Here is a 13,068-nt window from a genome sequence, read left to right as displayed (position 1 = left end):
AATGAATACAACCCCTTTGTATTGATGATTAATATAGTTCCTGTGCCTGACAGAACCATGAAGGAAAAATGATCACTGTGTTGGTTGACTCCTAGCTCCCATGAAGTCAGCTGAAACCACCCATTCTGAGATATCTGATCCCAAGCTATACTGGGGCAAATCCTGGTGCTTGCTCTATCAGATACTCACAGCACCCACTAGGGCCCCGTGACAAGTCTTCAGTGACATGCAGTGTCCTTTGGCATCAGTCATCTTTTCTGTTTCACTCTAAGGAAGTAATTTTCCAGATGGCTGGCTGCTGTATGCAGGGAGAAAAGTCTTTTCCAACTGATTTGGGTACCAGGTTCAGCATTTTACAGTGGAAATGTTCCAGTGGGGCCCTCACACTTTGTCGTATCTTTAGAAACCTGCAGCAAAACTTAGGAAGATGAAGGTTATTCTAAAATACAAGGATTCATCAGGTTTATTTTGTATCTCTGTATGGGGAAAGGACTTCAACTGCTATCAGATGAAAAATGTATCAGTTTCTTACCTTGCAGACATAGACAAAATCAGAAATGGATGAAGATACTAGATAATATAATCAATTTGTGATTAGCAAAACCCCATTTTAAGAAAAATCATCCAGTCTTACAGTGAAAACATCCAGAGGGGGAGAGGCCACCAATCCCCTGGAAAGTTGTATTTAATTTCTCTTATTATCAAAGGTTTATCTTTTGCTGCTTATCTGAATTTTCCTATTTTTAATATCTAGTCTATGATTCTTTTTACACTTTTCGCTTATTGACTGAAGAGCCACAAATCTTCTTTTTTTTTTTTTTTTTTTTTAAACCTTTGCACTGAATTTAGCTTCACTCTTTTCTGTTGATAAATTGCATCCATTGAGCTCTTCAGGTGCTCTCTCAGTAAGATATTTTCTCATGCTGCTTTTTTTTCCCCCAACTCTGCCTTGCTAATTTTTACTGTCTTTACCAAAGTACATGAAAACCTGCACCTAAAATTGTAGTACCAGCCTGCTGAACAGTCCCAGAAAGGCAAAATCAGCTCTCTATTCAATGCTCTCCTGTTTGTGCATCTCAGTGATTGCATTTTCTATGGCTTCACACTGGAGGTCTATGTGATTTGCTTCTATTTTGTCCCTTCTAAATCCTTCCTAGGGTAGCTACTTTCCAGAACATACCGTTCAAGAATTGCTGCCTGCGTTCCTTTTTCCTAAATATTTGACTTTGCACCTGGCAGTCTCAAATATGTTTTGTTTGAACAGGCCCAGTGTAGGGGACAACAATTCAAACCACAGCCCTGTCCAGATTGTCTACTCTGCCAGTTGCTGTGCTACTTGTGTGGTTTATCAGCTGTGCTTTTACTTTTAGAGTATTGATGAAAGTGTTGAATACCAGTGAGCCAGATTTTAAGGGAAGAATCCTGATAGATAAATCCAGAATGACCAAATTAGAAGGGCTTATCTATATGCAGTCACCCTTGAATGTGAGCATTAAATGCCCTCCTGCCCTCTGATTACCTTATTAGTTGAATACTTTTCATTTTTGTTCTGGGACTACTGTCAGGCTAACTTGCCAGACAGAGACACACCAATCTTTCATGTCTGCAAATTTGAAATGTTTATTCCCAGTAGATGCACTTTTACACTGTTTCAAGTTGTGAGGAGACTGCAAAGTTCTTTATCGCCCTCAGCCTGTTTCTTTCCAGAGTGGGAGCAAGCAGATGTTTTTATGGAGCACTTGGTCCCCTTTCTGCATTGTTCCGAATAACACTACCTCTCCTGCACAGCCTGAGAAGGTTGCCAAGAATTTAAAAAAGAAAAAAAAAAAAAGGCCAAAACTAAACTTTAAAATACTAAATAGCAGGTTTTGTGATCTTCTTGACAGTACACCATCTGTCAGTTCTTCTGTGTATTGCTGGGAAGCTAACCTCTGTACCTGGAACATAAGCCTGATTTTTAAAACACAGCAGAAGGATCACCTGGGAGTTTGGGACCACACCTTGCAGCAAGCTCAGGGCAGACAAACCATTTCCCTAGTGCAGAATCACACTGCTCACGTGCAGCCTATAGCTAGGCAGGAGCCCTACTGAACCACAGTACCTGGAATAAAGAGTATTAGAAGAGACTGGGTGATGTATAGCCCTCTCCCACACCAACTGTTTTGATGTCTCCAGAAGAGTGGGGAGGGAGGCCTGGGGGCCCCAGACTGCTCGTAAGTAAACACTTGCCAGAAACAGCATTTGCTCTCTCAGGCTCCTGCAGGAACAGTTGCTTGATGTTGTATTAACACAAGGAGAAATTGTGGCACTGCTGGTGTTGCTGTGGTGACTAATGAGTTTTTAATGCCACCTGCTGTAAACAGCTGGATTTAAAGCAATCATAAGCAAGGGCACTTTAGACCACCAACATTTTCGTTTACTATGAGAATGCTTTTAGCTTTTGAGATGCAAAAAAAAAATGGAAAGAAAGGCAGGCAGACTGTCAGTGTTGGTGAGTATGACCACATCTGTCCTTACTGTGAAGTTGTTGTCTTTCGGTCCAGTGGATGCTTTCAGCTGTTTCTTCCGCCAGACAGGCAATGAGCTGTAATTTCCTACAGCCTTTCTGTGCCACTCAGCTCCCAGTGGACAATGGTGCCAAGGGAGTTGGACACATCAGTCCTGGCCTGTAGTCTCATTTCACGTGCCCTGCAGGTTCTGTTTCTAAATATTTAAGATTTAGATCTACGTGAGCTTAGGAGGGCAAGCATGTCATCAATATCTAGGTATGTTAGGAAATTAGTAGTAGTATATAAGATTCATGCTGGTAGTGACCTTAGATTGTAAAGAATATGCAATCCATGATAGGGATGGTCTGGAAACTATAGAAATTAAAAGAAACATTGCTTTAAAGGTTTTACAGTAAATAAGTCTGCTTCCTCTCAACACCATAAAGGGGCGTTTTCAAGATGAATTTGAGAGGAGAGTCTTACTAAACGTTTATTAATGGCTCTAAATTGTTCATGCATTGCATTTTCTGTCTTTCTCAGTAACTACTTAAGTAAATCTCTGTTCTCTGGCAACTGTCTCAGTGTACAAGTCACGAGTCTTCTTGAAAGCAGCAGTGACACCTTGTGGCCCCGTCGGGCAGTCCCCTGCTCCCAGCCCATCCTGCCTTCCTGTGCCTGCTGGCACCCAGGGCTCTGCCAGGGAGCAGGGCAATGACTGTCTCTGCCATTAATAGATAGAAGCATCTAATTAATAGAGAGAAGCGTCTCCAGGGGGAAATTCTTTTCCTTGCATTATACACTTACTTTATCAGGAAATCTTTGGAGGTTGTATGGTTATCTTTCTCCTTTGGCTTCACAGGGAACCAAAATTTTTCTGGCCTGATTGCAGTTTTAGGGAGTGATCCACCATAAGCCAAACCATAGAACAGGCTCACAGGGTTGTGGTGGGGCGTACAGTGGAAGAGGAGGCACAACAGCTACTTTGCCTAATACCTAATGACATAGTCAAAAAGTTGCCAAATGCCTGTAGACTAGACACTTAATGCTTAGATGCCTGTCAGCTGACTGCTGCCTTCTCTGATGGTAGGACTTTCACACTGGGAGCAAAGGGAACCAAAACTTTTCATGCAAAATGATGTTCTTTGGCAAAGTACAGGTTTGGGACATTTCCTACTAGGAAGATGAAAACTCAGTGAAGAGGTATTCATTTTTTTTCCCATGAGAAAACTATCCAAATTCAGTGTGACAGTTCTTATTTATTTCTCATTGAATATCACTGTGTTTCAGTGCTGTAACACAGTGAAGTAATATCTGAGGCTTTTAATTTGACTTTGAATTCCATTTATAGATGTTAAATCAAAAAGTGGTTTATATCAGTCACTAGCTTCATGTTTTGTTTTGTTTTGTTTTTCTTAACTGAAAGACTGCAAACAAAAATATACTCCTGTTCCAAACGTTCCTAAAGGAAAATGCTCTTTTTCTTTTCTTTCAGTTACTACTCAGGTGCCTGTATAAAATGCAGATGACTTTACTAATATGTTTTTGCTGTTTTTGTGATGCTCTCTTCCCAACAGTATCCTTTGGCAGAAGTTTATTATTGGACTTGGTAATCAGTTGTGCCAGAGCCTGACTGTAATATATTTGTCCTCTTCCTTCAGCACCAGTGGCACCTGAGATTACTTCGATAGAATATTACAACCACCTTTTGTACGTCACTTGGACCTATGGAGAAGACGGTACTGACCTCTCTCATTCCAGGATGCTGCATTGGATGGTCATTGCAGAAGGGAAGAAAAAAATCAAGAAGAGCGTAAGTGTGACTGGGAAAACTGTCATTCTCTTACTGTTTTGTCTTGTTTTTCCTCAGTTGATAATTTCATATTGCACAGTTTGAGCAAGATTCATAGAATCCTGGTCAGTTGAAGTTATTTCAGAGTGTGAACATGCAGTTCTAAAGACACAAGTTCTCAAAATAGCCAGTGGGCAGAATGCTTCTATGGTGATCCTACACAAATTTTGATGGTTTAGGTGAGAATTTAGAAATAGCTTATTAAACTTCTGAACTGCAGACAATAGAACGTAAAGAGTGTTATTTTAGAAAACAGATAGAGTCCTTTCAATTTCTAGTTAATAATAACCTAGACTACACTACTGGCTGAGGGTTTTTTTAGTTCATTCAAACCAGTTGCTATTACTTCCCTTTTTCTATTTGAATACAAGTTCCACTAACTGATGAGATGAGAATTTCACCCAGAGTTTATGCACTTGTTAGAAAACTTGCCGGATGTTATGAAGTTCTTCTGACCTCTTTCAGCCAATTTAAAAGTCACTTAGGAAAATAAATCTGGGTTTTCCAATTATGGATTGAAGTCATGCTTTAGCAGGGTGCTGAGGTGCATGTTTGAACTGAAGGAAAAGAGCAGCCCCTGGACATAGAGTGAGCTATGTTTGAAATATTGGTGGAGCACTGCAGCGCAGGAGCATAGTGACAGCAGCACAGCTTCATGCAGTCTGTGACCATCTTCAACACCATTATTGAACTTTTAATCATAGACAGGTGGAAAAAGTGTTTGGTCTTTTTCATATGAAAGGTTTCCCTTCTACAGCTGAAAGACTCACCAGATGCTGAATTGGAAGTGGATTTTCGGCATAAGTGCAAGTTCATCACCAATTTTTATTTGAGTTTAGATGGAACACTGTAGAATTCATTGGATTCCTAGTGGCTGCAAGAGTGCACCCATCTGGAGCTTGTTGCACCATGATTCTAATTACATGATTAGTGGAACTGTTCAAAAACATGACATTTCAGAACGGCAGGAACTTCCAATATTTGGATCTTTGTTTCAAATGAGGAAGAAAACGCCACATTTTATTTTTTTCATCCACAAATAAAGTATTCTAACAATTGAATTCTAAACAATTTTGCTGTGATTTCCCTCCCCACCCTTCCAAAAGTCACATTCTCAGTAAGATAATTATTCTTTCAAGAAAAAAAAATCTGATTCCTGTGCCACAATTTCTGATAAAATATATTTGAATAGAAAATTATTCGATTAAATAAATATAAAATAAACATTGAATATGAAATTAAATGAAAATGAATATTGAACTTGAAATTCTTTGTTTAAACTAAGGTTTAAATATAGAGAGTGTCTACAATAAAATTTCAAAACTGTCTTGAGGAATATTTGTCTTTCTGTTATCTTCAGGAGAAAAGAACCCAGCAAGTACACTTTAGAAATTCCTACAACAACATAACTCTTATGGTACCTTGCTAACTTTCATGGTACTGCTTATATTTGTAAATATGGGTGCATCATGCTTGCAGGCTTAAGGGTGTACCTGTTCTCCTAAGCTCTGTTAGTCACTTTCAGAAATAGTTTCCTTTATTTATTTAGGCTACTTATTTATTACAGTTAAGGTTGCTATTATAATTGTTTTTTCTTCTAGAATTATTAAAATTAATAGATAACAACCAGGTGATTATGATTTCTTCCTGTTGTTTGTATATTTCTGAAGACTCTGGAGAAGTTGGTTAGTTTTTATATAACTTACTAAAATAATGTGGATAGGTCTGTTAGTATTCATTTAGAAGTGTCCATCCCTCCTGGATCTGAAAACTTCAGACTGAAAATTAAGTGACCAGCATAAGATTGTGAATTTATGCTTTGTAGTTAGACTAGACATCCTCTGAAAACAGTCTGTTGCAGTGTCTGAGTTCTGCATCTTTCTCCATGGCCTTGGAGAAATTGGTAGCTTACTCACACCTACAATAAGAAGAAGGTATTCACATTATTCACATATTTGAACCTTAGCTCAGTCTTGGATCATATATGGTTTCAAATTTGTAGGTGACTCAAGTCAGTGCTCAGTATGGCCTATCTTATGCCATCTGTCATCAGGCCCTGCGTTCTATTGTCATGTCAGTGGGTCTCCAGATAGGTGTTAGACTTACCCAGACAAATTTAATTTGCAGGTCCTTAGGATATATACAGGCTTGCCTATAAGTATCTTGTGTACTCTTCTTAGGAGTTTAAATTCCTTTAACATTGCAACAGACTCAGCTCATTGGTTTGGTATGATTCTGCAGAACTCAAAAAATCTAGATGCAAGTGTATTCTCAGATATATGAGAGAGGTTTTATTTATTCATTTAATTTTCACTGGTCACGTAGAAAATACAGCCTAAGATTGTTTTCTGTCTGCATCATGGTATTCGTCTAAGCGTTATGGCTTTCTACTGTTGGTGTCAGTGGGAACTGGGTCATGTAACAAATCTAAAGTATGCAGAAGAAATCTGATGATTTGCACAGAACTTTCTTTATTGTACATTAAGTGACCAGATTAACTTTAGAAGAAGGATGTCTGGTTTGGGTTGTATTTAACAATTGGTGTCTATAATTATTGTAGGTAACACGCAGTGTGATGACTGCAGTGTTGAGCTTGCCTCCAGGGGATATTTACAACCTTTCAGTAACTGCTTGTACTGAAAGAGGCAGCAATACTTCCCTGCCCCAGCTTGTGAAATTGGGTAAGAAATGTATGCTTGTTTCCAAGTTGTAAATTGGCTCCTTCTCACATTAAACTCCAGAAGTAACTGTGTCAGCAAATTCAGCATCTTCCTCGTTTCAGAGTCAAGTACCTGTGACTGCATTTCTTTTGGAAAACTGCAATTTTTGCCTCACCTTGCTGTGAAGATTGTCTCATTCCCGTGTGTGACCCTACTTCCTAAAATAGTATTACTCACAAAGAGCAAGAGTAGCAGAATCTAACTGTAAGTGGAAGTAGGAGTCAGTGCCTTTCTGGGAGAACAAATCTGCTCTGTCTTTATTTTCCTAATGTTTGAGCACATGTAGATTTTGGGAACAGAGACTTGAGATTCACAGCTAAACTTTTCAATACAAAGAAGAACATTTCTTAGTATTGGTAAGCCTATTTCTCAGTTTGTTTTCTGCCTCCTGATCAGGGTTCCCTTTTCCTTTCCTCTCTCCCTGGACTTCCCCAACACTAATGTGCATCTTTAAATACAAATCAATTAGATTATTATTTTTTTTTTTTAAACTAAATAGATTAATTAAAATTCATGACTGTGGACCCAGCGTCTTTCTAAGAGAAAATTGTGTAACCTACTCTAAGAAATAAACAAAAAAGACATTCCTTTCCCTCTGAGGAAGACTGGACAGTACACCACTGTGCCTGAGAGATTTTACTTCACTTTTGCACACACATAGACTTGTTGAGCCCTAGGTGCCTACTTGTTGAGCCCTAGGTGCCTAAAGCTGTGAAATGTTGAAGCATGCTTTACTTCTTTTACAGGCATTAACTCCATTTTCAAACTGGATTATCTTCTCTACACACATAGTAAACCTTTCCTGAGTGACAATGAAAGGAATGATTTTAAAGGTTTCCATTATTTCTAATTAAATTTGTGGTCTTTGAGTAATCATTGTCTATTTATTTTTTTCCATGGCTCTCTTTTACTCAAATCCCTAAAACAGTGCTGGGGCATATAGTACAACCACAAGAATCTGAATTCCTTCCACATCTTTTCATCAAAGGGAATATTTGAAAGATGTAAACAAATTCTATGTATTTTCCCTCCCATGTGCAAGTCCTGTCCACTGTTTTCCCCCATGGCTGTGACTGTGCACACTTATGTGAGTGTGTCATTCCAAACAGGAGATAGGTATATCCCCCCCACTACCATTACCCAGATATTTTTAGGAGGAGTATTTCAAAATATCAGCTGGCTTTACCTTTCAGACAGGTCCATAAGTGTCATTTATTACTAATGTTGCACACCATGAATCCTAGCTGTGTATTCCTTTATCATTTATTTGTTTATTTATGAACAGGGAAAACAGCAACTAGCAAGTGCAGGCAGGCTCTTATTGAACTGCTATGGTTATTTTGCTCTTGCTATTTCATTAACAAGAAGGTGGAAAGAATTTTGATAAATCACTTCTAGCCTTCTGTGTGTGTGATTTGTGTGATTTTTGCTTTTTTCCCCCTTTATCCTTTTTGCACTTTGAATAGACAATGGCAAGGATATTTTACCAGAGGTTTTCCTTCTCTCTGTTTCTGAGGGAGAGCAATGAGAGTTGTAATTAGCAGTAGTGGGAACTGATTCTAAGTGATAGACGACTCAGCATTTGGCAGTCTCTTAAGCACTCCTGCCAAATGTTCTTCCCTCCATGATGTTTGCTTCATTCTGGCAACTTTCCACCTGCAGAAAAATCAAGCAATTTGCTGGAGGCAGAAGGAGGATTTGCTTGGGATGATGTCCAAATGCAAAGCTCATGTTTTAATTGAGACCATTTTTACCTGGAGTGGGGGATGGAATGTGTTTCTGAATCCAGAAACAGATATATGGATGTAATTATAGGAGAGGGATACTTTCTTATGTATTTCTGGAACAACATCTACACTGCAGTCCTCATGATACAGAAGCAGCCACATGAGTGCCTCAGTCCTCACCCTGCTCTTCTCAACTCTTTTGCTATTGCCAATATAATCTTGGCAGCTTACAACCCTAGAACACTGATCTGATTGTCTGAGGAGCAGATACTCTCCAAAATATCTATAACCATTTCAGCAAGTCCTGTGACATTTATATTTATTTATTTATTTATTAAAGAAAATCTTACACATCACACACATCACATCCAGGCTTCTGTGACAGCATCACATGGAATAAGAATAACAAATTATTAGTGAAGGGAAGAGAGAAGAGCAAAATGTTGTTGTACATACTGTGTCAGGATCCTGGAATTGGGTCATTGTTGGAGACTGACAACTTTCACAGAATCACAGAATTGTCTAGGTTGGAAGAGACCTCAAGATCATCGAGTCCAACCTCTGACCTAACACTAACAAGTCCTCCACTAAACCATATCACTAAGTTCAACATCTAAACGTCTTTTAAAGACCTCCAAGGATGGTGACTCTACCACTTCCCTGGACAGCCCATTCCAATGCCTCACAACCCTCTCAGTAAAGAAGTTCTTCCTAATATCCAACCTAAAACACCCCGGCGCAACTTTAGCCCATTCCCCTTCATCCTGTCACCAGGCACGTGGGAGAACAGACCAACCCCCACCTCACTACAGCCTCCTTTAATGTACTTATAAAGAGCGATAGTGTTGCCCCTGAGCCTCCTTTTCTCCAGGCTGAACAATCTCAGCTCCCTCAGCCTAGGACTTGTTCTCCAGGCCCCTCACCAGCTTCGTCGCCCTTCTCTGGACCCGCTCAAGCACCTCCATGTCTTTCTTGTAGCAAGGGGCCAAAAACTGAACACAGTACTCGAGGTGCAGCCCCACCAGAGCCAAGTACAGGGGGACAATCACTTCCCTAGCTCTGCTGGCCACACTGCTTCTTATGCAAGCCAGGATGCTGTTGGCCTTCTTGGCCACCTGAGCACACTGCTGGCTCATATTCAGCCAACTATCCACCAATACTCCCGGGTCCTTCTTCACCTGGCAGCTTTCCAACCAACAAAATCTAATCAGTAATCTACTGATGTTTTTCATCAAACATCAGTAGATTACTAAATCTCATAGCCCTGGAGAAGAGCTTGGAAATGTGAATCCTAAACTTTGTACTCTCTGATGGCAAACCACAGACAGGAACCTGGGATGCCTGAGTCTTGAAGATTGACAGTAGTCATTGTGTGAAGGCATCGGGATGAAAATCGGGATCAAAATTTGGTCTTTAAATAATTTTGGAAAAGGTATATAGCATCTCAACAACAAAAACAAATCTGAACAATCAAACACACAAACAGTCAAACAAACAGAAAAAAGCCCCCCAGAAAGGGCTTCTCCTTTCCTCAAGCTTTCCCCTCCCTCTTCCCCGTGCCCTCAGTACCCTGCCGCCGTCCCGGCAGGCGGTGCAGTGAGGGGCGACCTCCACTGGAGGTCAGTGTGGCCTCCGCTGCCAGAGCCTCCGCGGTGCTGGGGGGCAAAAGGGGGGTCCTCGACGAGGGTTTCTATCCCCAGAGCCTTTCCAGGACTTCATGTCTTAAGTAGTTTTTCCTTTATGACATTTTATCTTTTTCCTCTCCGTGCTTTGTTCTTTTTCCTCCCGTTTCCACCCATTCCTCCCTGCTGCCCATGCTGCAGGATGAGTGTAGTGAAGCCTAAAGCATGGCAAAATGAGGCCTCGGATACACGGCAGATGGCTGAGGGAATAATAGCTTCAGTGGGCAATGTTTGCAGTGCACTCCTGTGCTCTTGTACATTTCATCAGGGAATGTAGTGATAGGAACAAGGGGTAATGCTTTTAAACTAACAGAGGGTAGATTTAGATCAAATATTAGGAAGAAATGCTTCACTTGGAGGGTGGTGAGGCACTGGAACAAGCTGCCCAGAGAAGCTGTGGATGCCCCAACCCTGGAAATATTCAAGGCCAGGCTGGATGGGGCCTTGGCAAACCTGATCAAGTGGGAGGTGTCCCTGTCAGAGGCTGGGGTGGGGTAGAACTTGAGTGTCTTTAAGGTGGTCTTTCCAACCCAAACCAGTCAATGATTCTATGATTCCCATGCCACCCAGCAGTTTACAATCTTCAGTCTGTTGCCCTGGGGATGGCAATAGCCTTCTTTTCACACAGTTCATCTCCTTGCCACATAGGAAGCCCAATCCCTTGTATATGTTTGTCTATTGCCAGGTCACACCCCACAACAGTCAACAGCAATAAATACCAAAGCAATAAATTAAAGACCTCTCAGATCTGAGCCTGTGCATTCAGTGAGAAAACTTATTCTGCAGCTAACTGAAATAAGTGCCTTAATTATTAACTTGGAAATAAGATTAAAAAAAAAAAAAAAAAAAAAAAAAAAGACTACAAGATGTTTTTAAACTGTCAAATGACTATTTTTTTTTATGACATTTTTATATGACTATATTTTTTTTTCAGAGTTCACCTGTGGGAGGCTGTTTCCTTATCATCTCCTGGTTCAGGCCTTGCAGTGTAAAACTTTCTTAGGCCAAGTGTGTTGCTAACAGGTGGACAGCTGTCTTCTCAAAAAGTTTCTGTTAACATTTTCCTATTAATAGAAAATGCTGATTGTTCTCAAGCAAAGACTCGGCTCAAAAGGGAAGTGATTATCCAACTGTCCAAATAGAGAACAGTTTAAATAGAGAAGAAAAACCAAGACACTTCATCATCTTCCCATTTTAAATTGGTCACTTATCATCGTGAGAGGCAGTGCTTTATGCTGGCAGACTATCTGAAAGAAATGAAAGATAGAAGGGCAGCAGGGATTGCATTTATTTTTGTTTGATGCTGCTTCTTCTTGGTGGTATAGAGACTTAGAGATAAGCTTAATAAAAGGAATTTTTCCCTTAACTAGAACCAGCCCCTCCAAAATCACTTTTTGCTGTCAACAAGACTCAGACCTCTGTGACTCTGCTGTGGGTGGAAGAAGGAGTGGCTGATTTCTTTGAAGTCTACTGCCAGCAGGCTGGATCTGTTCAGGAAACTAAACTCCAGGTATGTGAGCACCTCTTTGCTTTTTACTCTTCATTTCTGAAAGTGTGACTGGACCTTGACTGGACCAATAAACCTTCAGCTTTATTGTCTGCTGCTTAGCATCTGTCTTGTAAAGCCCAATGAAATTTTATGGTCAGTACACAGGTTTGGTCTTTCAACCAGATGTGGTAAGGTGGTTAACAATTAAACTCTTCAGAGCTGAGCTCCTCAAGCATTTCAAATGCTAAATTTGTGGGTTCTTTTGCAATATTAAGATTGGCTTCTGTCTTGCTGATGAGATTACTGCTGGTTCAACAAAAGCTATGTACATACAAGACATCCAGCAGGGTCTCAATCTTTGGTTAGTCACGAGATGAACTCTAATATACTCTGCAAAACTTAAGAGGACATAAAATTAAGGGAACATCAATGGGCAGGAAGGAGAAAATGGTCAGATAACTTGATTAGCAATGGGTAAAATACACGTATTTAAATACCATGGGTCTGAGATCTTTTATGCAGTATCTAATTATTTCTGGTTTACTTTTTTCTTGGTATTGAGGCCAGATAAGTGACGTTCAGTAGGACCTTAACTGCTATTCAGATTTCCTTTATGTTGCAAGCATTGCAAATGTTGAAAATATTACTGCTTCTTGGGTGTTTTGTCTTCTAGGGTATTTCCTTCTAGGCTCACATTCTCAGCTTTACAAATGAACCTCTTTTTCCTCTGACCATTAAGGTACCTGTGCTCTGAGGTCACGTAAACATTGATAAAGTTGTTCTGTGAAAAGGAGGAGCAGTAGTAGTTTTGATTTGTTGCATGCCAATGTTGTGCAACATCTGATGATTACTTTGTGGTTTAGCTGATGGTCTGGTGAATCACTGTGATTACATGCCATGAAACATCATTCTCTCATTTGGGTTCACATGAAATTGGGAAAAAGTGAAAAATACCCACTCAGGCCAGTGATCATTCTGAAAGATCCACACTTTTTAACCCAATAGAAGACCGGTCTGTGAATTATTTAATATTTTATTTATATCAAGAACGGTACTGACTAAAAGAGAAAATATTTAAATGCACTTTAATCTTTTGGATAGTTTGGATTCCA

General features: G+C 40.0%; 1 protein-coding gene across 6 annotated transcripts in view; it reads left to right on the top strand.

The window, feature by feature from the left end:
- Positions 1-13,068, top strand: part of PTPRO (protein tyrosine phosphatase receptor type O) — a 202,860-nt gene that overhangs the window by 161,390 nt on the left and 28,402 nt on the right. For all 6 annotated transcript variants that reach the window (XM_068659915.1, XM_068659884.1, XM_068659875.1 and 3 more), the window contains 3 exons: positions 4,148-4,299; positions 6,899-7,019; positions 11,838-11,977. In XM_068659915.1, coding sequence (XP_068516016.1) covers positions 4,148-4,299; positions 6,899-7,019; positions 11,838-11,977 — 413 coding nt within the window. The remainder of the gene's footprint in view (positions 1-4,147; positions 4,300-6,898; positions 7,020-11,837; positions 11,978-13,068) is intronic.

Source organism: Anas acuta, chromosome 1 (assembly GCF_963932015.1).
Source record: "Anas acuta chromosome 1, bAnaAcu1.1, whole genome shotgun sequence".
Classification (NCBI taxonomy): domain Eukaryota; kingdom Metazoa; phylum Chordata; class Aves; order Anseriformes; family Anatidae; genus Anas; species Anas acuta.
The sequence above is the reverse complement of the archived record's forward strand: the minus strand, read 5'-3'. Positions and strand labels throughout refer to the sequence as shown.